General features: G+C 42.4%; 1 protein-coding gene and 1 long non-coding RNA gene across 6 annotated transcripts in view; one reads left to right on the plus strand and one right to left on the minus strand.

The window, feature by feature from the left end:
• Window positions 1–27,741, minus strand: part of TMTC1 (transmembrane O-mannosyltransferase targeting cadherins 1) — a 215,859-nt gene that overhangs the window by 163,771 nt on the left and 24,347 nt on the right. For all 5 annotated transcript variants that reach the window (XM_039547592.1, XM_039547608.1, XM_039547599.1 and 2 more), the window contains exons 2-5: window positions 22,945–23,122; window positions 21,091–21,164; window positions 20,667–20,843; window positions 18,617–18,823 (exon numbers count right to left, since the gene is read on the minus strand). In XM_039547592.1, the coding sequence (XP_039403526.1) occupies window positions 18,617–18,823; window positions 20,667–20,843; window positions 21,091–21,164; window positions 22,945–23,122 (636 nt within the window). The remainder of the gene's footprint in view (window positions 1–18,616; window positions 18,824–20,666; window positions 20,844–21,090; window positions 21,165–22,944; window positions 23,123–27,741) is intronic.
• On the plus strand, window positions 1,967–27,075 carry LOC120409481. Its single transcript, XR_005601312.1, has 3 exons — window positions 1,967–2,028; window positions 12,051–12,174; window positions 27,021–27,075. It is a non-coding gene; the product is annotated as an uncharacterized LOC120409481 (long non-coding RNA).

A 27,741-nucleotide genomic window follows, 5' to 3' on the forward strand; every position in this document is an offset into this window, starting at 1 on the left:
GACATGTTCTGAGGATAAATACATTCACAACTGTTTGATACTCAGATACTATGGTAATGGGGTCATAAGTATGACGGAGAGAGCACAAAATGACCACAGCAATCATAGCTGCTTCTGGAGAATAGGTCCATCAGCAGCTACTAGCCAGAATGGGCAGGGATAGTGTCCCTAGCCTCTGTTTGCCAGAAGCTGGGAAAGGGCGACAGGGGATGGATCACTTGATGATTACCTTGATCATTCCCTCTGGGGCACCTGGTATTGGCCACTATCGGAAGACAAAACACTGGGCTAGATGGACCTTTGGTCTGATCCAGTACGGCCGCTCTTATGTTAACGAAGAGGGTGACATTTTTGCCGGGGAAGAAGAGCAACCTAACAAAACAGTGGGCAAAAGCCTCTGGACTCCATCCTTACTGGTCAGGGCCTTGCATTAAGTGAACAGACTGCCTCAGCATTGGAACACTTACCACAAAATTTGGCTATTTAAAAAGTGTGTACAATCTTTCTCCATGTATTTGTTAAATGGACAACAGGCACCAGGTACAATATCAGCTCAATGGTTCTCTTTGGCTCTGCTAATATCAGCCTTGAAGTGCACATTTCAAGGCCGGTCAGCCTCTCTTCCAGCTCCTTCCCTGAAGCTGAGGCCCAAGAGACTAGCCACCCCAAATGGCATTCTTCAGCCAAAGCCAGCATCCACGTGCTTGCATTCAGGACCAAAAAAAAAAAATGCAGAGGCAAATTCTCAAGTGGTATAAAACTGGTATAGCTCCATTGAAAATTAAATGAAAGATCACTGTTAATGGAACTATGCCAACACATACCAGTTAACAATCTGGCCTGTTATACTTGTGTAAAAATATTTAATGGACAAATCTTATTGCAAAGAAAAAAGATGAAGCATGAATTAAAATGAATTATTGAAAACACCCATTCAATGATCATGCGAGGGAAAATTTTTTGAAAGAGCCCTTTATACTGCTGTAGTAGCATGCAAAAATTTCTGTGTTTGTACATGCCACTAGATCAGATGCATTGCAAATGCAAATTTGAGTGTGCAGTTACCTGATCTGCCTAAGCAAATGCAGGGGTTTATATGTGCAGTGGATATGGCCTTCAGTGTTCCACACAGCCAAGAAGGAGACACAATGTGTGTTCTTTAAAGGGACTGGTAGGAAATCTGCAGGAAGTCATCAGGGCCCAAAGACAGAAAAACTGCTAATCTATAATTGACTAGAAAGATTTCAGAGGGGTAACCGTGTATCAGCAAAAACAACGAGGAGTCCTTGTGGCACCTTAGAGCCTAACAAATTTATTTGGGCATAAGCTTGCATGGGCTATAACCCACTGCATCAGATGCGTGGGTTATAGCCCACGAAAGCTTATGCCCAAATAAATGTATTATTCTCTAAGGTGCCACAAGGACTCCTCGTTTTGACTAGAAAGACTGGCACTGAAAGCCATTTAAGACATCACAGGCCAGATAAAAAGCTTTCTAAAAGATGAAAATCCCTTCCCCTCCTATCAAATAAAATTTGCTCTTTACACCGATGTATCTTGTAGAAGAATCTATATGACTTGTAATTAGCTCTGGAAAGGGGATTGGGGTGGAGAGGAGACAACAATATTGAACTGAATTTATTAACAAAATACAGAAGAAACAACTCTACTTCACAACATTCCAAATGTATCACTGGGCACATCAGGAATATAAACTGCTACCATGCAGAGATTAGTGTTAAATGCAGTTAAAATCAAACAGTGTCAAAATATGGTAAGGGAACCATAGGACATAACTTAACAGCAACTCTGTCTTTGCAGAAATTCCTTGCATAGTTTACCAAGTACGATATATGTAGTGGTGTTGCCTGATCAAAGCAATACTGAATGGAAAAAAATGCCAACATTTTGTTCCCCACTGACTGATAATTATTCTCTCCCTGTATTTTATGTTCCTGTTTAAAAAAAGAAAAAGAAAATAGACGGACCTGCTCCTTATATTCTCTTTCCAAAGCCAGTGCCTGAGAGGTTTGTTGGCCATCTTTTAAAGAATAGAGGGAAGTGTTTTTTTCATATATTCTGTACTAGGGCAATTAACGGATAATCCCATTTCATTAGAGAATACAGTCTGGGTTTAATATGCCCTTAACTCCACAGCTGGTTTGCAAAGACAGGGAATTAACAGCTCATAAAAGGAGAGATTTTAGTAGATTTTAACACACAGCCACAGAATGGAGGCTCTATAGCAAACATCATAAAATGACCTTATAGTGGTAGCTTTATACAGAGGGAACTCTGTATTGTTCAGATGATAAGTGATGCCGCTTTTCTGAAACTGTTTAACCTAGCATAAAAGGGGAGGTTAAAAATTAATTACAACATATTTTAATACACTGCTTTTTTTAAGCTGTTTGGTGATCAGTTGTGACAGGTAATGAGAATTCATAAGGCAAAGCAAAGTGTTGCCAGATGCTAGGAGACCTGTCAGACTTGGAGCGCAAACAATTGATAGTAGTGTTCCAACAGCATGAGCCCAAATGTTGTCTTTCAAGGCTCACTTAGGTCATTATCTGAATTTCCATGCAGATGTTTGGGAACGTGGAATGCATTTACCAGATTCCCTTCTGCACTCCAGCCTTCTGGCCATTCAGTCACAAAAGCTTCATTTCAAGTGTCTACTGTTGAGAGTTAAATTGGTCTTCCAACATTTTCAAAGACCACATAAGATTAAGGCTTTTAATACATTAGTTGGAAGAGGATATTGGTGCAACTGAATTAGAAATCTGAAATTGGGTTTACTGTTCTTTCTCCTCAAGTCAAGATGCAAATTAAATGTATAGCCAAAGGGAGAATCTATGTACCTTGTAAAAATCATACAGAAAAAGATGGGAGAGGCATTAGGCACACTAATAGATTTTGCCTTTGTATAATACATTTAAAGTCTCAGGCCATGTCTACACTTACCAGGGATCAATGCTGCTGTAATCAATGCAGCAGGGATCAGTTTAGCAGGTCTAGTGAAGACCAACGTTTTTGCCAATGTTTTTGCCAGGTGTCCCAAAGCTTTAACAAAAAGGTGGCTAATAGACAAGCATGGAAAGGCAAAGTTGGACAACTTGAATAGAAACAGAGATGTAGCCCATAATAATTTGGGTGCCACTTATCCCTTTTGGGTCTTTATTTTCTGAGAGAGGGGGACAGTCCTCTCCAATCCTTACTTTAACCCCTACACAAAACTGGCCCAGTTCATTCAAAAGATAACTCCTCTGTCTATGCTATTCAAGCATTTATATTTCTCAGACACCATTCATTCCTTGACACTGAATTTCAGTACTTCTAATGAAGCCCAATGAAAATGGACATTGAATCTATTTCCATATCAATTTAATGAGACTATCATGTACAATGAAAAGGCAGGCAGTGCTGTGAAGTGAATGGAATACATACAGCCTCCCACAAATCAACACTGGAAAACACAGACTGTACTTACACGTTAGAGATTTTCACTTAGTAACATTGTACAGTAAATGCCTGCAACTCAAGGTTTTAAGTGGGACTTCAGTGGCGTACAGGACTTGCATTGGTCCTCTGAATGCAGTGAATTTTACCCTAGGTGATCAACATCCTTCAGGAGGGGGAAAGAAAAAATTCCCTACACGTGACTACCTTTGCCTTCTTATGCCATTTTGTTCAACATGAGGCTTTGCCCTAGATTTTGATTCTTTGAGTGTATTGATATTTTAAAAGTTAGCTAATGAACCTTCAACAGGTAGGTAAACTAATACCAGTCCCAGTGCTTCCCTGTTATCCTGGCATATACACCTGTGTGAGGCCTAACTGATTAGTTCACTTGCTGCTAACTGGAAAAAAACAGGGCCTCTGGACCCTGTCACTCATGGCTGACCAATGAGTATGTTATTTACTTTCCACCTCTTCCTGAAAAAAAAAAAAGTTTTAATCTCTGCAATAATTATCCTAAAAGCCAATACAAATTACCTAGCACTAGAGGGGCACATTTTCATTGAATTCCTTATGCTGGAACATTTGCTTGCACAAGTTCTTGGATTTGTGCACGTAAATAGGCCAATTGGGTTAGCAATTCAAATCCAAATGTGCAATTACTGTAAACTGCCTGAGCATATGCATGGCCAAGAGGAGCAAAAGTAGAAGAGAGAATTCCATCAACAACAGATTTTGGCTGTTGATGTTAATAATATTATAGCTGTCATGCTTAGGGCAGGATTTACCTGCTCTGTTTCTAATTAAAATAAACTGCCAGTATTAAAAATAGCCAATAAAACAGTGAAATAACTATAGTTATGCTGGTCTCTTTTTAAACTGTGATACTGATATAGCTCCCATTCCTTAAGAGCACAGAAAAGCTATGGCCCTGTTAAACCAGTTTTGATACCCTACTGGTGTTACATCAACATAAAAACAGTGGAAGACAGTGAAGCATCAAGCCTCAGCGTATGTCTACACTACCCGCTGGATTGGTGGGCAGTGATCGATCCAGCAGGGATCAATTTATCGTGTCTAGTCTAGACGCAATAAATCAAGGCCCAAGTGCTCTCCCGTCGACTCCCGTACTCCAGCGCCGCAAGAGGTGCAGGCAGAGTCGATTAGAGATCGGCAGCAGTCGACTCACCGCAGTGTAGACACCACAGTGAGTAGGTCTAAGTACGTCGACTTCAGCTACGTTATTCATATAGCTGAAGTTGTGTAACATAGCTCGATCCTCCCCACAGTGTAGACCAGGCCTATGATTGTAAGATCTTTACCAAGGCTCTGATTCAGTCTCTGGGCTGCTGTGCGCCAGGCTGGGGACAAGCATCAGAACTGAGAGCAAAGCATCTGTCTGTCCTGGGCTCTCAATAAACACCCCTCCCCCTATACCCAGGCAGCTGGGAGGAGGAAGCTGCCTGATTCAAAAGCAGAAGGGACAAGAGCCTGGCCCGGGGGGGATAGATTGGGACAAAGAGCCTGGGGAAAGCAGGGGAGTGGGAATCTAAGTCTGGGGCTGGCCGTGCAAATAAATTAGAGCTGAGAGTGAAACCAGGGTGGGAACAGACAGATGAGATGAAGAACAAGGGGAGAGACTGGGAATGGCTGGGACCAGGTACCAGTGGGATGGGTAGAAGGAAGACAGACCCGATGATGAGCCGAGTGCAAGAGAAGAATGGGGACTGGCTTGGCAAAGAGCCAGAGACAAAGAGGCAGGGGCACATAAATTGGAGAAGCTCAGAGAGGGAGACTGGGACTGAGAGACATGTTCCCCATCCCCACTGGCTAAGGCATAGAAATGACTGGAGAGTAGGAGGGTGAAGAGAGACAAATCAGAGGAGGAGCTGGGCTGTCTGGGCAAGGAGACTGAGATGGGGACGGGGCGGACAAACGAATGGGTGCGAAGTCTGGAGGGATAAGACTAGGACTTGCTGGGCAGGGCAGTTAAGACTGAAATGAAAAATCTTGAGAAGTGGAGAATAAGACTGGCTAAGTGAGAAGAATGGGAGTGGGATGGGGATTCTGGCATGAGGAAGAGACAAGGGTAGGCCAGGGCAGAACAGTCTGTGTCCACTAGAGCACACTCCCCTCCTGAGCCTGGAATGGAAGCCAAGGCTCCTAAGTCTCACTATTCCCCTGCTTAATACTCGTGAAACCTACTAACAAACTGTGTGTCATCCCCCTTAGTGCTGGTTCACATACACTATAACAACCTACTGCAAAGCCCAAGTGGCAGAGGTATATGCTGTGGATCTAAAGATACCGACCCTGATGAAGAACCATTGGGATTCAATGGGGGGAGGGATAGCTTGGCCTGCTAAACTCAGGGTTGTGAGTTCAATCCTTGAGGGGGCCATTGACAGCTCTGGGGCAAAAATCTGTCTGGGGACTGGTCCTGCTTTGAGCAGGGGGTTGGACTAGATGACCTCCTGAGGTCCCTTCCAAGCCTGATATTCTATGATGGAATTTCAGGGAGGTGGTCAGGCTTTTTGAAAAAGCTAGGAAATTACACACAAACACATCCATTAAAGGAGCGTTATTAAGGTTGCAAAGTCGAGCGTCCAAAAGTTAGGAAATACTAGAATTAAGGCTGGCAGTGAACAGAAAACTTCAGGAGAAAATTAATATGCCTGTCTTCAGAGCAGAGTTTGAATAGTAGGCCTGGGGCCACAAACTGAACAATGAGGAAAAAATCAAAATATTGAATAGCTGCTCATTAAGTAAGCATCATGCATCTCATGGATTGAAAGAAGCAGGGGTCTTGTGGAATAAATAGAATGTGACTGTGTAATTAACACTGTACCATAATGTTAGGGTGACCAGACATCAAGTGTGAAAAATTGGGACGGGGTGGAGGGTAATAGGAGCCTATATAAGAAAAACAAAAATCAGGACTGTCCCTATAAAATCGGGACATCTGGTTACCCTACATACATAATGTGTACACACAAGAGGGACAAATTAAGGTTGTACCGGAAACCTCATTTCTGGCATTTCCTAACTTTTGACTGCTGATGTTGCAACTTCAATAGTATTCTTTTAATGCACTTGTTTTGTCTAAAATATCTCATCTTCATACTGAAAATACTGAAACAACAAAAGATTGCTTATCTAGGTTTCCAGACATTAGTATTATTTTTGGCAAACTTTAATTAGCAAATCAATTATTTCATTATTAGTTGTACTGAAGTAGCAACTGGAGGCTCCAAAGATCAACACCCATTGTGCTATATACTGTACATTCAGATAGCAAGACAGAAGTAGTTAGTCTTAAAAAACACAAGACAAATGGTAGGAGAAAGGAATTATTATATTATTCCCACTTTACAGAGCGGGAACTGACTTGTCCAAGTCACAAAGAGCGTCTGTGGCAGAGCCAGCAATTGAGTCCAGTTCTCAGAGTCCCAATCCTACACTTTAATCATAAAATCATCCTTCATCTCATCTTTCTAGACTATGGTAAAGCTCAATCCTTTCTACTGTCTCAGCATAACAAGGATAAAAACAGACATTTTTTGAAGGGCAAAAAAATGAGTACTAGATTGAGATGTTATTCCTAGTGCAACATTCCTTCCTGAATATTGACTATAAAAAGACAGATCAGGTGTGGTGCCAGTAGCCAGGGTCAGTGAAGAGATTCACATAGAGATTGTTTTCCCAATAAGATGCCTCTCACTGAGGGAGGTTGAACCTGACTCAGAGCCTGAGTAAGTGCCTGGCAAGCCAGGGTATAAATCACCAATGCACTAAGTCACTGTGTGGACTCAGTTATTGCACACTAAAAGTTCTGCAGTGCTCTTCAGCCTATTGCTATTTCAAACAGCAGTAGGTCAAAGCACAGAACGCTTAGTGAGGGGGAGCGGGGTCCGCATGGCCAGTTAGCGTGCAGCAAGCTAGTGCACTATAGATTTACACACCAGTTTGCTGTGCGCTATATCTCCATGTAGGCAAGCCCTCAGCAGTCACTAAAATGGAAAGAAGAGCAGTGCTACTGCAACCTAGCTACTGTAAGAGGATTACATAACAAACAGGGGAAACGTCATGATTTCAAGGCTAATTGCATTTCTGACCTCTGAGGGCATCCCCCCTCTGGTCTTGGCCCTCAAGCCATCACCTCTCCTGGGGTGGAATCAGGCCATTCTCCCACTCTCAGACCGGATCTAGGTCTGCAGTCCCCTATGATCAACTGTGATCACCTAAGCAGGCCTGACTTACCTTCAGTGCCTGCAGTTCTGCTCCAGCTGGGAGTAATGACAGTGGTAAACAGTAACCAAACAGCCTTTGTTAAGCAAAGTACACCTCTACCCCAATATAACGCAACCCAATATAACACGAATTTGGATATAACGCGGTAAAGCAGTGCTCGGTGGGAGGGCTGCGCACTCCAGCGGATCAAAGCAAATTCGATATAACGCGGTTTCACCTATAACGCAGTAAGATTTTTTGGCTCCCGAGGACAGCATTATATCGGGGTAGAGGTGTATTATTTATTTAGAGTTAAACCATCCAGGAGAAAACTGATCTCAAAACAATAAGCCAGTGTATATGTATGGTTGCCTCTCCCTGAGGCTTACCATTCCCTGGGTCTGGTGAAGGGAGACTCAAACTCTCTCTGCAGAGCTTCTCTCTAGGTCAAACTGTCCCACCTGGAGAGCACCTGATAATGGACTCCCCTTTTTCTCTGGAGGAGTGGCTTTTTAATTGTTGAATGTCCTTTTGATCATTAGGCTCTTAACCTGGCAAAACAGCTGTGTCACTTTGGGCTGGGGCCTAAAAATAGGGCCTTGTTCTGTAATTGATTCCCCCCACTCTCCCAAGTGTTCGCTCAGATGTTTCTTAACTAGATCCATCATGTTGCTTTTCCTGTTTTTCATTTAGCCCCCCTATTAAACTGGAGCAGTATATTTCATACAGTAACTTCATCTCGCTGACCAGGTCATATACAGTATTCATAAAATTATCTCATTACTTGGATTACATAGCAGCTCTATGTCCATCACAATGCATAAACTTGTTGAAGCCAAGTATAGGGCAGAGGCACAATTTACTTTTATACAGCTATCCCTGAGCCCCATGTAACTTTACAGACAGTGGGCTAAAATGAACAACAGCCATTGTATACTATGACCCTGCTCCTGCAAAGCATTTAACACATGCAAAACTTGGCTCACATGAATAATTCAATTGACTTCAGTGGGACTATTGAGGGGAACAAAGTTATGAGTGTTCATAAGTGTTTGGCAGGTTCAATATCTATGTTGTTTTTTCAGTTTTATTTTCTTATATAAAAATGTCCTGTATTAGGACATAAATCAGTTACTGCGATAGGCCTCACTCCCAGAATTTGATCCACATGGATTAGGAAAACATCTGTCATCTGGGCCTATAAAAAGTTAAAATTTGAACCCAACAACCTTGACAGGGTCTCTTTAAACTGTCTAGGTATTTTTGTAGTTAAACATCCACGAAAATATCGTATAATCACTGTAGCAAGGGCACTAGGAACAAGTTATCATGAATAACACTCTGGCAACACCTCTCCCAAATGTATTCACTTAAGAGCTAGGACCTTTGCTTCATACAAGATTGTTATTATTCCCATAACTTACAGTTATGGCAGATTGGTATTTCACAAGAAATGCTGAATCTTGAAGCCTCAGTTATAGAAAAATATGCAGCTGTATAGCTACTTACGTACATGTACTTAGTTACATACTTTCCATATCATTTTCAATTCCCTCCTCTACTATTTTGTTGTTGCATGGGCAAAAACCCAAAATGCTTTCAAGGGTAGAGTCACACATTTGGGTTTTTCTTTTTAGTTGTATGCTGGGCACCAAAAACAATGAACAGTTTAAATAAAAAAAGCACAGTGTATAGTGCATCTCATCACGTAAACTAAAATAACCAAATCCCATTTGCTCTCACTGAACTCAGTGGAATCGGGGGGAGGGAGGAGGGCAGGGAGGGGAGAACTATAAAACAGATATAATTTTATATAAAAGGGAGCCTAGCAGTAATTATATTCCAAGCACTTTCATAATCACTATTCATTGATCAATATGGGCTATTTTATGGTCCCATCTGCTTGTGCTAAAACATGACAGTCAGACGTTCTAATCCAAACCTTGCTATAAAATTGCTTTCTGACATTAAAAATGAAATTCCTTTTGTAAGAAATTAAAAAAATTGCAAGAGCAGTTAAAAAAAATGCCTGGAAATAAAACATTTCATTCTGGTCAATCTGAAACAAAATTTTCCCAACTTTTTCAATTCATGAAAAATTCAGAAAAATCTTGGTTTTGGTTCAGTCTGAACCATTCCCCTCGCCCCTCCCCCCCTCCAATTTTTGGAATTGCCAGCAAACTGAAAAATCACTTATTCTCACAGCTCTAATTGCAACACTGGTTTTCAATGCAAGTAATAAAATACTGAATAGTAAGTGAGGTTTCTATTTTTCAAAATGAATGTAAGCAAGAATTTTATGTTTAAGTAGAAACATGTTATAGAGTCTTACTTGAGATGAACTATGGCTACATATGAACTGCAAAGAGAAATACCACTTTTGTACCCAATTAGGAAAGGCCAAAATAACCACAAGCAACTGATACACCTTTACCTGCACTGTCACTGGTTTCCCTCTCTCTTCCTTCTTGCTGCATGCTGGAGATCGGCATCTGTTTGAATTGAAATAGAATCTGCGAGCTTCACTGGGCTATAAAGGAAAATACAGTATGACCTCATCATACTTTTCTTGATAGGTCGGACTGCTGATTGATACACTAACACTGCCTGGTATACACAATACACTAAAGCCTGTTCCCAGTTTGCTTACATGGTACCGCAAGAGCGAACAACACTGCTGACAGTTTATTTATTAGCTCCAATGCGTCTCTGGAGTAATCATATTGACTTAATTGAATTTGGATCCATCTTTTTTGTTCCTGGATCCTTCAGCACTGAGAAGTGAGCTAAAGCACACATATTCAGCAACTCTAAATGAACACTATCTGTCTGATCCTAAGTTTGACCAACCTTGGAGCACTGAGGTGCTGGGGATATGAATTGCCAAGCCTAGAGGTTCCTAGCTCCTGCACGGGCTCCCAGGCAGCAGCTGCCACTCTCCGGCCACCCAGCTCTGAAGGCAGAGTGGCCACCAGCAGCAGTGCAGATGCAAGGGTGGCATGGTATGCTCTCCAGCCGCCCACGGCAGCATGCACAAGGAAGACTTTCTGAGCCCAGGGGCTCCCCCAGCCATACATCACCTGACCGCTATGCCCGTGGGAAGGGGGCGACCCAGGAACTGGCCCACTGTCTCCGCAGGGATGAGCCCTACTGCCTGTGCCTCTCTACCAGGCTGGTATTGCCTGCCTTCCACCCAGCTGGCCGGGCAGGGCTCTAGCCCCATGCTCACCAGCATTCACCTCCACTCCGGCAGCTCAGGCCCACCAGTTTGCAGCACTTGGACAGCACCCCCGCCTCCCAACCATGGCACCCTCAGTGGTCACCTAACCCTAAGGCCAGTCCTGGGCATGGAATGTATTTTGGGGGGCGGGAGGGGGATCGGGAGAAGCTTTGGCCGGGGGGAACAAACTTACTGTGCACATTCAGAGCTGGGCAGCTGGAGAGCAGTGGCTGCTGGCTGGGTGCCCAGCTCTGAAGGCAGCACCGAGACCAGCATCAGTGGAGAAAAAAGGGTGGCAATGCCATGCCACGCCACCCTTACTTTGCTGCTGCTGGCAGTGGCGCTGTCTTCAGAGCTGGGCACTCGGCCAACACCCACCATTCTCCACTCTGCCTTCAGAGCTGGGCAGCCAGAGAGCAGTGGCTGCTGACTGGGTGCCGGGGAGGGGAAGCGTAAACTATTACAGACAAAAAGAAGGGGGAGCACGATCAAATCAGTTTTAAAACCACTGTGATAGCTGAGATTTACATAACTAGCTCTAGTTATTGCTACTTATACTTTTGCCCATAAATTTCACCACTAAAATTTTTCTGCATTTTTCAGTCAGCTCTAGCAGTAATATACATGATAAAGCTATTAACAGAAAGTTGACTGATGTATAGTTAAATACAGTACACAATAAGCAGTGCAAAGCTGTTTTATTCCATGAAAAGGCCATTAACTAGAAACCTAGCCCATTTTGAAAAATAAATTAAAAATAACTTCAGGTGCCACATCTATGCCCAATTCCCCTTGACAATTTTTCTGTTTTTCACAACTAAAAACAACAATCTTTTCCTTCTCCCTGTTGTTGTGTGAAAGACCCATTCAAACCAAAGCAGACAATGACTCTACAGGAGAAACAAGGAAACTGGTTATATGCTGAGTGCTGTCAAAAGCACAAGGCTAATTTATTCCTCAAATCTTTTTAAATTATAACAGGGATTTTCAATGTTTTCCACAGTGTAGACAACATTTTAATACACTGTCTCATGGACACCTCCCTATTCATGGTCATGTAATGTACCTATGGCAACTAAAGAAAAATTGCTTATATGGAGAAGTATTTCATGCATATTATCTTCTTTTTAATGGGATTTAGCAACTGGAAACAAGAAAGAGAAAGGTTGGTACCATGTGACTGGCCAGCTCTCTACAGACCACCAGAGTTTCATGAACCACAGACTGAGAATCATCTTATTGGCACTTACAAGTAACAGTAATAGGTAAACACTTTTCAATGTGATTAATAATTGACAGTCTCTCTGGGATTCTAGTTTTGGGAATATAGCAGCACATTTATTTTTCCACTGTGACTGGAAGCCTTAGATCTCAGACATGCAGGTGTTGGGTAAATTGATCTAATATTGTATTATATCATCTCATTAGCATAGTCACTCTCATAACAACAAATCTACCTTTATGCTACCCTGGATGAACCCAGAATTTGGAGCAAGGGCAAGATCGACAAAGAAGACAGCAGAGAGTATACCAGACACATTTTAAACCTTTTAAAAAGGTTACTACTTTGGAGTAAGGCAGTATTGCTAATTTTGAATGAAAGCATAAAAGGCTTATATTGAAGTATTTTATTTTTCTCTCTGACATGGCTCAGTTTATGTAGTCACTTAAAGCACCAGAGTAATTTCCAATAAGCTTTATGATAAACAAATCTAGATAATTCTTCAACTACTGATATGATAGCACGAAGCCTGGCCCAGCCCCAGCAGCAAGATTAGAAACTAATGAGTAAGAAACACTAATATGATTTTCAACTCTGCATTCCGAAGTATTTAGCAAATCCTATACACAGACATCCCAAATTGTACAGAGCACCATGCAGAAGTGGGGAGGTACAGTAAACACAAAAAGTCTGACCCTCCTTGCCTTGAATGTGGTGCAGTCATTAACTCCAGTGCATAGTCAATGCAAAGTGGATGTAAATGTTGTCAATCTGATTTAGCAACATTTTACACTCACTTTGCACTGGTGTAAAATTAACAAAGGTGCAAGGCAAGAGAAATTAGGCCCTTGGTATACCAAACTGCCCATGTAGGACAGCTGACTATAGCTGGCGTCGCGGGCAAACGAGCCTCTTCACGTAACGTATCAAAGTGACATGGAGGGGGAAAGCTCAGGATTAGGTGTGTACAGGTGTTTTAGGGGAATGGGGGAATTCACAATAAAATGTTAGGATGTATTGAATCAAAGTAGCTTACACCGACCCCTCCAGTGCATCCTCCCAAAGTTCTTAGATAACAGATCTACCACACAAACGCATCCTATAAGGCTTTCAGCTACCAGGCTGGCTGTACCATGAGCAGCAGATGACTGGCCATCCTCAGTGGTCAAAACTGTGCGTCAGCTCCTGAGAGCTTTATACACAGCCGGCTAAAAAGGGAAGCTGGCAAGGGTCACGCAATCAGAGCTGTTTTTCCATTAAAATGATTATGTACATAGAGCTTGATTCATTATGCACAGAAACACTTTAAAACACTCAGAAAGGCAGCTAAGGGAAACTGATGCTAATTAGCATACTGGACAGACTCCCTCTGCATCCATTCTCTATGCAGAGCACCACCACTTGACTTGTGCAGCTGCCTCTGCAGAGAAAGAGAAAAATGGAGGCTTCCCCCATATGGAAGGGAAAATGTTCTAAAAAGGATGTTTTGTGGGAGGGGAGAGGTAGTTGGAGTTCAAGAAAGGTTGAAGCAAAAGAGAAAAACAGAACACAGGGAATAAAGAAATGAGGGAAGAAAGCAAAACAGAGGAGAGAGAGAAATAAATCTATCTGGTTTCTTACATTGGTGGCTTTCACCATAGTATCTGACAGAGAAAGGATGAAATACAGACAAACACAGATGGAGAAGACAGATCAAAAAAAAAAGGAGAAATCAGAGGATAAAAAGAGTGGCGGTCCCAAGACAGGATATCAGAGTGTGTATTTGAGCAGCCCATCAGACTGCCATATCATAAGACATTATGGTCACCTGGGCTTACTAGTTGTTCTAGACCTTTTGGGATGCAGCAAAAAACCTAAATTTATCAACCAATTTTGTAGGCAGTTTCCCACCACCAACATTCTCTGTCCCTTAAAGCACCTGGCCAACATTTACCCTCATCTTTCCCAAAAATCCTGGAGTCTTCCTCACAGTTCTATTTTCCTGCAACTCCTCTTCTCTAGAGATGGCCAGATCAGAAATAGCAGAGACTGGCCAACTGCACTAATTTATTTTGTGGTTTTGTCACATGAAAGATCAGTGCTAAGTGAAACTGGGATTCAGAGCATCTCCACTTGATAGAAGGAAGAAATTAACTAGTTTTCATAAATGCAAGATTACCAAACCCTGGCCCCCTTTAAAGCAAAACACAACCACAGGCAAATTCACATTGTCAAGGTAGACCATCAGGACTCTGTTTCGACCAGCATCCTATAAGTTCTCTAGTATGGGACCATTTACCCTATTGATTAGTGACACAGAGGTACCATGGACTGTCATGTCAATGATTTGCATATAATAGCCTGTACTTACAGTGGATATTGACACAACACTCAAGAAAAAAAAGTCAATGATGCTTAATGAACTGGCTAATAAGGGATGCCCAACGAGAGACACCATGAACAGTATCCTCTCTTACAGGCTTCAGAAACCTCTATATGGAATCAGTTCTGCCCTAAATACAGATCAGTGGCCAGTGGCAGCAAACTGTTTAGTGACTGAAGGACTGGGAGAGAAAATTTCTAGCTAGTTTAGGGGGGCAGAACATAAAAGCCAGCAGTGACTCCACAAAACTCTCTCCAACAAATGGTCCACACAGGACTTCCATCCCAACCCATCATCACTTCTAGTCAGCAGGGTTTCACAATCCAGGTGTACCACACTGTATTGCAAGACTGCTTTAATAATTCATCTTCATTCTACTATTGTCCTTCACACAACACTATCAATTATTTAAATTTCAGGTTGTCATAAACAGTTAGTTAAGGGTTAAGGTCTCTTTTACCTGTAAAGGGTTAACAAGCAGTACCTGAAGAACACCTGACCAGAGGACCAATCAGGAACAAGATAATTTCAAATCTCTGTGGAGGGAAGGTTTTTTTTCTGGGTTCTTTGTTTTGAGTTGAGTCTCTCTTGGGAGTTAAGGGAGTCCAGACATCTTAATCAAGTCCTCCCAGGTTTCTGCAGTACTTTTCATCTATTCAGTCTAGTGAGTATTAGAAAGGCGTACTAGTATTATAAGTTTATTTCTACATTTTGCAATTGTGTGTTTTGCTGAAGGAATCTCTTTATTTCTATTGCTGTTACTTTGCTTTTACTGAGAAAGAAAGGGGGAGGGGGAATTCTCTCCAGGTTTATAGGTTAGACTCTGTGTATTGTTCCATCCTGGTATGACAGAGATAGTGTACTTTCTTTTTGTTCTTTTAATAAATTCTTTTCTTTTCTTTGGACTTGGTTAATTCCTTCTCGTGTGGAAATTCAGGGGAAGGGGAGGGGGGAAGAGTGAGTTCCTCCTGGGTTTGATTCACGGAGTTGAATCGGTGTGTCTCTCTCCGGAGTAGGCTAGGAGAGAGAGGGAGAGGGGAAGTGGGCTGCTTCCCTTTGTGTTGAGATTCAGGGAGATTGAATCTGTGTTCCCCAGGGAGAGTTTTGGGGGAACAGGCAGTATGTTATCCACTTTAAACGTAACTGGTGGCAGCAGGACCAGATCTAGACTAGGATTAGTTTAGAGGAGCTCATGCAGGTCCCCATCTTGTGAACACTAAAGTTCAAAGTGGGGAATAAACCTATGACACAGGTACACAAGCTTTCTCCTGCAAGTGAATCAGTCAAGCGGCTGAGTGTGTGTGTGTTGGGTCATGATTCTTCACTTGTTGTTAGGGGCTACATTCAAAGGGTCAGATCCTCAGCCAAGAAAAGATCAGCATCGCTCCATTGACTTCAGTGGAGCTAAAACAATTTACGCCAGTTGATAATCTGGATCAGCATAGGGTACAAATTAAAGTGACCTGTAATTTTGTTCATGTGGACAAAATATATTTGTATTGAATTCTCAAAGCAGGAAAGGATTAAAGGGGCATGCCATACAAAAATTATTTTAAAATGTATCCTCCTCCCCAGAAGTCCAGATACGCGAGTTGTGGCTCTATCAATGCCTCTGAGTGTAAACTAGGGAGCCAGGACATTCTGGGCAACATAGTGGCAAGTGGGGTGGAAAGGTAATTTTAAAATAATGTATTTGTTGAATGCACCTTTAGTTCTTTCCATCTGTAGCATCAAGCAAATGGAAAAATACATTAATGTTATCCATTAATTAAAATTACATATACATTAATTAAAAATAATTAATTAATTGTAGGCTCTTTGCAGCACAGATTGTGTCTTACTAAGTGTTTACCCCGTAGGGATTCCTGATTCTGATTGGGGTCTCTAGGCACTATTACACTAGAAATGTATAGAATACCAAAAAAAGACAGACATTTACACATCATCTTCAAACAATAAGACCCTCTAGTAATCCAGGCAGAGTATTTTTGGGCAATTATAGCTGGACATAAATGGTACTATAAGGCACAAGATGAAGGGCAAAGACTGATCACCTGACCTGACAATACTTCCTCCGCCCCCCTTATGGGGTCATATAACCTGGAGTCTATTTTAGCTATTAAGAAATGGAATTTGCAAATAAATATAAACAACATAGTTGTGGACTATACAATTAATGAGCACTGCTGACAGGATTTACATATTGCTGACAGCCAAACATAAGCCTCCATTAGTGTCCTGTTTTCTGGGGCCATTTCATAATTATGAAATATTGCTTGCACACAAGCTGCCAAAAAGGACTTAGATGGCATATGATCTGATGTAGGAACTGTCTGCTGGAAGAGTCTGGCTGGCCCTTGCTGGTCTAAGTACTACCAAAAAGCCTTACCTGTGTCTCAAGCTTTTGGGTACTGTATCAAAAACAGCCTAACTCCCATTGACTTTGGATGGCACTCAGGTAGCTAGGTCACCGAGTCTCTTCTGAAAATTTTATCCTTTGTTTAAAAAGCATAAATTGCTAATTATTTTTCCCTTTTATTTTAAAACCCAGAGAATATTTTGCAATTAAAGCAAGAATCACAACATACTGCTTCTAAAAGCAGCTGTTTTTTATAGCAGACTTTTTTTAAAAAGCCATTCTGCCTTAGAAGATTGCAATTAAAACGTACTGCAGAAGTCATCATCTGTTCAGTTTTGAGGAAAAAGAAAAAAAAGACCACTTCAAACAATTGTATTCAGGAAAAAACTCCTTTCAAAAGTAAACCATTGCCTGGCTCCCTGTTTATTCAGATTTTCAGATTTGGAGTTTCATGTGCCTGAAAATAAACATTACTACATTACCTCGTCTACATTATTCTTAAAACCAGTGATGCAGCATGTAATAACATCAGAAAAAACTATGGCTGGGCAGTATCAGTATCCTACTAAGGAGGAAAAGCCATTAAACAAGTTTCTAAATGCTATTAGAGACTGGGACATTTAGAAAATGACACACTTACGTATTTAAGAGAGGACGTTGAGATGCATCTTGCTATACCCTCTTACTGACTAACTGCCATTCAAAGGATGTCAGACTCTGGCCCTAGGTCAGAGTGCGGTTCAGCCTTAAAGGGAGCTGCTTGGCTTGCAGAAGAGGTCCACTGAGAGTGCACTGACCACCTCACTTAGTGCTGGATATAAAACTGTTCCATCATTCCACCACCCCTGCTTTCTCCATGTATCATTAGGCTTGGAAGGATTAGATTTTTAATTGTTAAATTTCTGTAAAGGTTGATTTCAACATACACAGACTCAAACCATTGAAAAAATATTTCAGCTGGTAAAAATCAAAATTTACAGACAGGCTAAGAAAGAAAAATGCTGCTTGACAAATTATTAGCCTTTGATTTAAGGATATTTTGTACATGTGACGACAATTTGTGTTTTAATGGTTCAGCTACTTGAATCTCAACATTTACTGGTCATTACATAATTATTGTCTGACCCCTGCCCCCATAATTTTCCTAAACTGTGAAAATTTAAGTAGATACTTACAAATAAAACTGATACTACTTTTTGAAATTATAAAAAATAAAAATAGAATTCTGCCAAGCCTATATATAATCTTGGGCACAAGGCAGGGCAAAAATTGGCAGTTAATATTTAGATTGTTTATAAATGGCAGCTCTGCTCCAAACTATGCACCTGTGCTCACCACCAGGTTTTAGAGGTAAAAGGGTCTGTGCCTCCCCTCTCAAACCAACATCACAACCCCATCTTCTAACTCTGGAAGAGGAAGGGGAGGATAAGAAACACAAGGAAGCACTCCATCCCACCGGATAAGATGGCGGGGGGACAAAGCCCCCTCTCTAATGTCTGGCCTTCTCTAAAAATACCGATTCTTCTCAGCTGTGAAGTGACTTCAGTCCTTTCTTCTTCTCCTCAAGCAGCAGAAATGTACTTATTTAATCTATCCTGGCCCCCCACCCTGTTTTTTCCTCACTCAACAATTATAGTTGTTTTTTTTTTAATAAAAATGTTTAAAGAAAGTAGTGATTCTTGTCATTAAAAATATACAAAGATATAAATCAACCTGTTGAGAAAAAAAGAAAAAAAATCAGAACCACTTGTGGTTGTACAGTACCTAAGAATAGCCCACATGGCATTGTTTGAGACAGAAAGGCTGCTGCTCCGTTGCTCTTCAGGTGATGCAGGGTGGCATGAGTTCCAGGTCCCTTTGTGAGCAAACCGGTGCTTCCCATTCTCCCTGCTGGATGGAGGAATCTGCAGCGAAGCAGATGGAGAAGCCGCAGGCTGCCGTGCGAACCTCTGATGCACCCCTCCATTTCTCCTAATTACTCATTGAATTGAGAAGCACAAGGGGAGGGGATGCGGGGGGAGAAAGAGGCCTTTTAAGCGATGGTTCTTTTGTTTCACGTTTACTTCATTTAAAAAAAAAAAAAAAAGAGTATTGGAAAGTTATCCCAAACTGCTATCTTAATACAATACATGACATTTCCTTCAGTTCTCCATGCAAAGATCTGGCATTTACTTCACTGCTACTGGGCATAAATGGATTCTCAGCTATTGTACAAACTACAGTATTAAAAATATGTAAAAGAACCTCACAGAATATTATTAGTCTAATCTTTCTTACAGGCCTCAAGAGAGCTTACAGCGGTGAGAATGATGGGGAGTCAGGAGGGAGAAATTGCATAGTATATTTCATTAGACAATTATCCTTTGTGGCAGCTCACTTGTTAAAAAAAAAGAAAGAAGGTCTGGTTCAAACAACCAGGGAGGGTGCGGGAAGGAGTCTCAGCAGCATTTGGCTGCAGGTTCTCTCCTATCCCTTAAAATCAAGCAAAACACACAGACAAAATTCTGAGCACCATAAACTGCTACACTAGTGCACAATAAATTAGAATGAATATTAAAATGCATCACATCTGGGCCACAGAGCCTCTCATTACTGTAAGGTCTCTGGCCCAGGCATGACCATTATTTAATGTCACTGAAGCAAGGAAACTGAATGTTCAGAGACTGCTGGAACATGAACCCAAGGAAAAGAGGGATATAAAATAAGTGCATGGGTTTTCCTGTGAATAATTAAATATTTCTGCCATCCTTAGTCACAGAGTTCCTGCAACTCCACACAATCCATCGTAAATGTACACACTACAAGAATTCTGATTGCCAACCCCAAAGAAGTCCATAGCTTGCCACTGGCAGACCATTTGTGAGGTTATGTATTAGAATCAAGACAGAAGAAATACTCTAGTGACGTATCATAGCTTACCACGGATTAGTACTACTTGTGGAGGGAGGGATTTTTTCATAGGGCCTTATTTAAGTCCCGTTAAAGTCAACGGAAAGAGATAAAACATTTGAGAGGGGACAAGGATGTAGAAAGTCTAAAAACACTGAATGTTTGGGGGAGAGATGGACGTAACAGGCTCTACACATTGTTAGTGCCTATCAAAAAGAGAAGAACTTAACACTATAAGTAAGGAGCCATATAGCTACTGGCAGAACTAAGACTGTGATAAGTCCCCTTGAATGGATTTGATTTTTCTGAACTAAGTGTTGACAACCGCTGAATTCTCCAGCTGTGGAATTCTTGAGCCACCCAAAAACAGATGAAAAAAATATTTCCAATGTAACAAATTTAGATTTACAGAGGGGAAAAAAGAAAAAAACATTTAAAGATATTGCTTGAGGGCTCATAAGAATTCCGATGTAAGCATCATTCATGTTACAAATAAAATATTAAGAAATGAATGAACAAATCTGATTTTATTACTAAATCTGATATAAAACTTAACTTCACATGTCATCACATTTTGAACAGTTATGGGGTTTTAGTTTGCTGCTACTGCAGAAATTAAGCCAATAAGTTTTAAATACCATTGATACTACCAGTCAAAATTCACACACAAATAAAAATCAAACTCTTTCAAAGTTAGCTATAACTGAGTTGTGTTTCTGTAGATCATTTCTTCACTGTTTGCTAGCTACCCACCCAGCAACAGGATCAAGCAAAACATAAAATAAAATATAGGATGAAATCCTAGCTTTACTGGAGTCAATGGGAGTTTCCAATTAACTTCAATGGGGACAGAATTCCATACATCATACTGTATATTATGCACATAAATGGTGTCAAGGTTTGAAGAATATATTAAGTTACTTACAGTCTAAGTCTATTGTAGGACAGGAAAAGCAAGTCATAAACCAAGCACACACCAAACACAGTGACTCCAGTTTCCTTCACCAGCATTGCACAGGTCCCAAGAAATAAACTAAGCAGCAAGAAGAATGGAGAGGCAGTGGGAGGGAAATGTTCCCCAACATAAAAATGATCCACACTCCTGCAAAATAGATTTGATATAGAGATTTTAATTTAAGTTATTTTCATATTTATTAATTAGTTCATTAAACATTTTCCAAGTGCATGTCCATCATTTTTAAAACATTAAAAAATATTCTCAATAACCATGGACCCAGTGCTGCGAACACATACTTGGGTACAATAGTTAGGATTTTATATGGATTCCTCCCCGCAAAAAAACTCATGTCTCACAACATCTCATAACATTTAATATTAAAGATCCATACCTATTATAGGAGAGAAAAGCCAACAGAAACAGTAGACAGGCTAAGACATCTGCTCTGCCTACAATACCTGTTACCTAAGAGGAAGAAAAAAAGAAAGACATGAAAATTACACTTTAAAAAAAACCCTTTAGATACTGTTTCAATGACCCGTACCAATTGCCTTTGCTTTATGGGTTTTTCCCCTCCTTTCCTTTCTGTCTCTCTCTTCTTCCCCACATCCTGGCACTCTAATCAGTAGGAATTTGGGTATTTTTCTAATACAGATATAGATATGGAGTAATTAAGCTATTTTGTGTAATAATAACAGTATACAGACTGACTAAAACTAAGTTAAATTATTTTTAAAAGCATTTATAGAAGCAGCTCAGAAAATAAAAACATAACTGTGGTCGGGATTTTTATGAAATAATTAAAATGGGGATCAAAAAGAGAAATGTATGCCTGATTCACTAAACTGTGAAGTTTAGTCATATTCTTTAATACCGTGAGAACTGATTTTAGATAAGAATCCTCCCCAAAGACTAAAAGTCACTCCTACATAATAAGAAAGCTTATTACTCAAATGTTAGTTAATAATCAGTTCAGACAGACAACAAATTGCAACTGCTAACTTAGTACGTATGAGAGTTTTTCAAATTCTAATTGGTAAGTTTCTTTATAATTATTCAAATTACAAAATATTTCAGCATTCCACTTAATAAAGATTCAGAAACTGCACATAAAGGAAATTAAAGACCCTTTGAAGCTTTTGCTGTTTTAAGATAACTTAATTATGTACTCTTCAATGCTTTGGCATTTGCTTTAAACTCCCCAAATTCTGATCTAGACAAGAGTAAATTCAAAGCCAGCCTCCTCTAAAGCCTCGCCTATATTATAAAGCAGCATTAAGTAAAGGAGCCTGGCTGATAAGCTTACAGAGACAACACAAGAGGTAACTGTAAAGCTCATGGCTCTTTTGTTATTAAGGCACACTCTCCTCAAAAGATCTCAGCACTGGCAGTCGTTTCACTCTCACTAGTTTGCAATAGTTCATAACAACAAAATACGATGCTGACAATATCTTAACTAGACATACACTTGTTGTCTACGTGGAAACAGAAGAAACTGCATCCCCATTTGAAAGAAAACACACAACCATTTTATCTACATGGGAATTAAAATAGCCGTCATTTTAAAACAAGTTATCTGTATATTTTGATATCTTGCATTTTCCTGTGATTAGTAGAAAAGCAGCATAAGCTTATATACTGCAACTTTGCCATGAAGTGTACTCAAAGCAGCTTTTTTCCTAGGTTAAAAAAAAATCCATAGTTTCTAATTAAGAGCTATGTGAGTAAATTCATGGGTCAATATAGACCTACAACCTGTATCAGCATTTTCCTATTATCTTGTCCAGAATGCACACCAAGTTACATTATGAATTACAGGGACCCTTTTCTGTTTAGAAATTGAAGACTCTGGAAAAAAGATTTAAGAAACAGAACAATGTCTCAGCAGGACAGATGCCTCACAAAGTTTTCTGGTTTTGAGAGACAGTGGGGATCCACATTTTCTTCAACTGAAACATTGTGTAATTATATTTAGCATTGCTGGTTAGGACGGCTAATTGGAATTACAGATAGTATTAAGTGGAAAGACAGCAACTATGAAGTTTATTCTTAATGTATGTTGTTATTTTGAATGCAAAAGGTTTGAGGTTCCTTTGTTTTTTGTTTTTTTACTGTTGACCCTTCAAAGCAAGCACCACATTGAGTCACAGCAAATGGTATGTTTTGTATTAAAGGTTTGTTTGTTTTTTAAGTTATAAACATGTATTTCTTTTAGGTACTATCTCAGTTTTACATATATACTTACAGCCTCACTGTGAATAGGATGCACAGCAAAGAAGAGAGCCGTGACAAAAGCTAGTCGACCATCCTTGAATACAGCTTTGTCACACGTATACATCAGGACAAGAGTCACTAGACAGTGTAAAATTACATTCACTGCATGGAAATAGAATGGGTTCATACCAGCCAACAATATGTTTAGCCTGTAAGAAAACAAAACAGAACCATAATAAATATAATTAGGCCATGGAATCCTTGCAATGGCAGAACATCATTCACACCCATTAAAACCAGACGAAATACGTAATTTAGGGTATAGGCTGTTAAATTAATTGGGGTAAAATTGCTCAAAACATCTGGTTAATCTTGATAAAAAGAAACCACTCCCTGCTGCAGCCTCCTCCCACCACTGCCTTTTGAAATGTGTGGTTGAATTTGGCAAGTTTCACTGCAAATGAAGTAAGAGGCTAACACCACAGACTTGAGCTAAGCAGCTCATAGATAGGTGCTTTAGGGTAAATCGTGCACTTCAACATGAAAGCTGTGATATTTGTGCCCTTTCAACACTGAATCTTTCCACACAAGTCCAAGCTATGTGGTAGTTTTATGATATGGATCCATTAAGATTGATTTTTTGGAGGAAAAAAACGGTTACTCACCTTTCTGTAACTGTTGCTCTTCGAGATGTGTTGCTCCCATCAATTCGTTAGGTGTGTGCGCGCGCGCCGTGTGCACGGATGCTGGAAACTTTTTCCCTAGCAGCTACCCGTCGGGCCGGCTGGGGAGCCCCCTGGAGTGGCGCTGATATGGTGTTCTATACAAGACCCTGCCGGCCTGACCCCCATTCAGTTCCTTCTTGCCGGCTACTCCGACAGAGGGGAAGGTGGGGGGGAATGGCATAGATATGAGCAACACATCTCGAAGAACAGTTACAGAAAGGTGAGTAACTGTTTTTTCTTCTTCGAGTGCTTGCTCATATCAGTTCCAGTTAGGTGACTCCCAAGCCTTACCTCGGAGGTGGGGAAACCGCAGACTGAAGAATCGCTCTGCCAAAGGCCGCAATATCACGAGAGTGCTGGACAATGGCATAGTGGGACATGAAGGTGTGCACCGAGGCCCACGTGGCAGCCTTGCAGATTTCCTGAAGGGGAACGTTTGCCAGAAAGGCTGATGATGATGCCTGAGCTCTCGTGCAGTGAGCCGTGACAGCAGGCGGAGGGACATTTGCCAAGTTGTACCAGGTACGGATACACATGGTGATCCACGAAGATATCTGCTGGGAGGAGACCGGTGTGCCTTTCATCCACTCCATGATGGCGACGAACAACTGGGTTGTCTTATGGAATGGCTTTGTTCGGTCTATATAGAAGGCGAGCGCCCTCCTAACATCCAGCGAATGGAGGAGTTGTTCCCAAAAGTCGGCGTGTGGTTTTGGGTAAAAAAACACAGTAGAAAAATGTCCTGACTTACATGGAAGCGGGACACCACTTTTGGCAGGAAAGCTGGGTGAAGTCTCAGCTGAACTTTATCTTTATGGAATATGGTATAAGGCAGTTCACACAAGAGCCCGTAGCTCAGACACCCGACATGTCGAAGTGATGGCCATGTGGAAGACGACCTTCCAGGAAAGATAGAGGAGTGAGCAGGAAGCCAGCGGCTCGAAAGGAGGGCCCATAAGGCAGGAAAGAACCAAGTTAAGGTCCCATGTAGGCACAGGCTGCTTTGCTCGAGGATGGATTTTTTCCAAGCCTTTGAGGAAAGGCTGCACGACTGGGTGTGCAAACACCGAACGCCCAGCCGCTCCTGGGTGGAACGCAGAAATGGCTGTGAGTGAACCTTAAGGGATCCAAAGGCTAGGTGCTGGTCCTTCAAAAACATCAGGTAGTCTAGGATGCACAGGATTGAAGCCTGGAGCGGGGGCACCAGTCGCTGAACGCACCAGCTGGAAAACCTTTTTCATTTAGCTTTGTAAATAAGTCTAGTCGAAGGCTTGCGACTTTCCAGGAGCACCCGCTTTACCGAGTCTAAACAGGCACGCTTAGCCTGGTTCAACCACGGATCCTCCAGACTGTGAGGTGGAGCAACTGAAGATCCAGGTGTAGGAGACAACCGTGGTTCTGAGAGATGAGGTCGGGGCTGAGAAGTAGACGTAGGGAAACCCGAATTGACAGGTCCAGCAGGATAGGGTACCAACACTGAAGTCCACCTTGTCCCGGCGGACCTCGAGGAGCACCTTGTGGACCAGCAGAAATGGTGGGAAGGCGTAAAGTAGTTGGTCCGACCACGTGATCAGGAAGGCGTCTGCGATCGAGCCCAGGCTGTGACCCTGGAAAGAGTAGAAGGCTGGGCACTTCCTGTTGGCCCATGAAGCGAACAAGTTGATTTGGGGAAACCCCCAGATGTGGAAAACAGAGTGAATGATGTCCAGGCGAAGCGACCATTCATGCGTGAGAAAACGCCCGCTCAAGTTGTCTGCCAATACGTTCTGGACACCCGGCAGGTATGAGGCTTGAAGGGTGATGGAGTGGGCTAAACAGAATTCTCACAGAAGAAGGGCTTCCTGGCAGAGCGGCAATGACCGGGCTCTGTCTTGTTTGTTCAGATAGAACATGGCCTTGGTGTTGTCTGTTAGGACTGCTACACAATGGTCTTGTAAGCAGGGAAGGAATGCTTGGCACACAAGGGAATCACCCTGAGCTCCTTGATATTGATGTGCAGGGACAGCTCGTTTTCGTGCCATAAACCCTGCGTTGTCAGGATCCCAAGGTGTGCCCCCCATCCCAGTGCAGATGTGTCTGTAACCAGGGTCAGGGTGGGTTGAGGGGGTGGAACAGGACCCCGGCACCCACCATACCAGCCACCAACCTAGGGATCCAGCCACCAACCTAGGGAGTCGAGTGTGCGGCTTGAGACGTGAGCACCATATCTAGATTGTCGCGGTCTGGTTGATATACCAATGCTAGCCACATCTGGAGAGGCCTGCTCTTAGTCTGGCGTGTTGCACCATGTAGCAACCTGAGGCACTGCCTCACTGTGGTGGTGGGAAACCTGCAGAGGTTGGTTATTATGTTTGCTAGAGCCAGGCGGAGGAAAGCCCGCGCTTGGTTTGCGTCCAGGACTGCCCTGATGAACTCTATTGTCTGGGTAGGGAAGAGGACAGATTTGCTGACGTTCAGCATGATGCCCAAGCGACTGAACATGTCCATGACCAGTTGCACTTGAGACCAAACTTGTTGGTGAGATCGGCCCCGTATAAGCCAGTCGTTGAGGTATGGGAAGATGTGCATGTGATGTCGGCGAAGAAAAGCTGCCACAACCGCCATGCACTTGGTGAAGACGCGAGGGGCTGTGCACAAGCCAAACGGGAGGGCTGTGAACTGATAGTGTGTCTTGTTCACCACAAAACAAAGAAAACGCCTGTGGGGTGGGGTAATTGAAATGTGAAAGTAAGCGTCTTTCATATCAAGGGTGACATACCAGTCTCTCGGGTCCAGTGAGGGGATAATTGTGGCCAAAGAGACCATGAAGAACTTCAGGTTGACGATGTGCTTGTTGAACTCCCTGAGGTCCAAGATGGGCCTTAGGCCTCCTTTTGCCTTGGGGATGAGGAAGTAGTGGGAGTAGAAACCCTTGCCCTTGAGCTTTCAAGGCACTTCCTCCACTGCCCCTAGGGCCAGGAGGGATTGTACCTCCTGGATGAGGAGTTGCTCATGAGAAAGGTCCCTGAAGAGGGATGGGAAAGGAGGGTGGGAGGGCAGGGTGGAATGGAAATGGATAGAATATCCCGCCTCTACCGTGCGGAGGACCCAACGGTCCGATGTAATAAGGGACCAGGCATGGTAGAAACGGATAGATGGTTCAAAAAAGGATAACTGTCCGTGGTAAGAGCTGGGCCCGGAGGTGGCTTGGATTGTCCTTGACCCTGCCAGGGGGGGGACATGATGGTCTACATCAAGGGTACCTGCTTCTCCGACGGGAGAAGTCCTGCCTGAGTCTAAGTGGGAAGGGGTGTTGTTGGGTGGTCTGGGGTTTAAACGGCTTCCTTTGAGTAGCTGGGGTATGCATGCCCAAGGATTTAATAGTATTTCTTGTGTCCTTCAGGGTATGCAGGCGGGAATCAGTTTGCTCTGCAAACAGGCCCTGACCATCAAAGGGGAGATCTTGTATGGCGTGTTGCACCTCAGGCGGAAGACCTGATGACTGGAGCCAGGCGTTTCGAGGTATGGCGACGCCGGATGCCAGAGTGCGTGCAACCGCATCCGCGGCATTGAGGGAACCCTGAAAGGAGGTTCGAGCTACCAACTTGCTCTCCTTGGCAATGGCCCCCAGTTCCATACGAACCTCCGCTGGAAGTCTTGGAACTTAAGGACCACGAGTTGAAATTCTATCTACTGAGGATTGCAAGCTGGTTCGCAATCCATAACGAAAGGCCACCAGTAAACTTTTCTTCTGAAAAGGTCCAGCCGCTTGGCGTCCTTTGATTTGGAGGTGGGCCCTTGTTGGCCCGGTCACTCTTTTGCGTTCACCGCATCTACCACAAGCAAACATGGGGCAGGGTGGGTAAAAAGGTATTTGTATCCCCTGGTGGGGAAAAAGTACTTTCTTTCCACCCCTTTGGCTGTGGGGAGGATGGAGGCCAGAGTTTGCCAGAGAGCTTTGGCATTGGTTTGGATGGTTTTGTTCATGGGGAGGGACATCCTGGAAGGTCCTTCTGGGCCTAAGAGGTCCACCATAGGATCCTCCTCCTCCTCCACAACCTCCTCAACTTGGAGGTTCATATTTAGGGCTACACGCCTAAGTAGTTCTTGCAGGACTCTAAAGT

Source organism: Mauremys reevesii, linkage group 1 (genome assembly GCF_016161935.1).
Source record: "Mauremys reevesii isolate NIE-2019 linkage group 1, ASM1616193v1, whole genome shotgun sequence".
NCBI lineage: Eukaryota > Metazoa > Chordata > Testudines > Geoemydidae > Mauremys > Mauremys reevesii.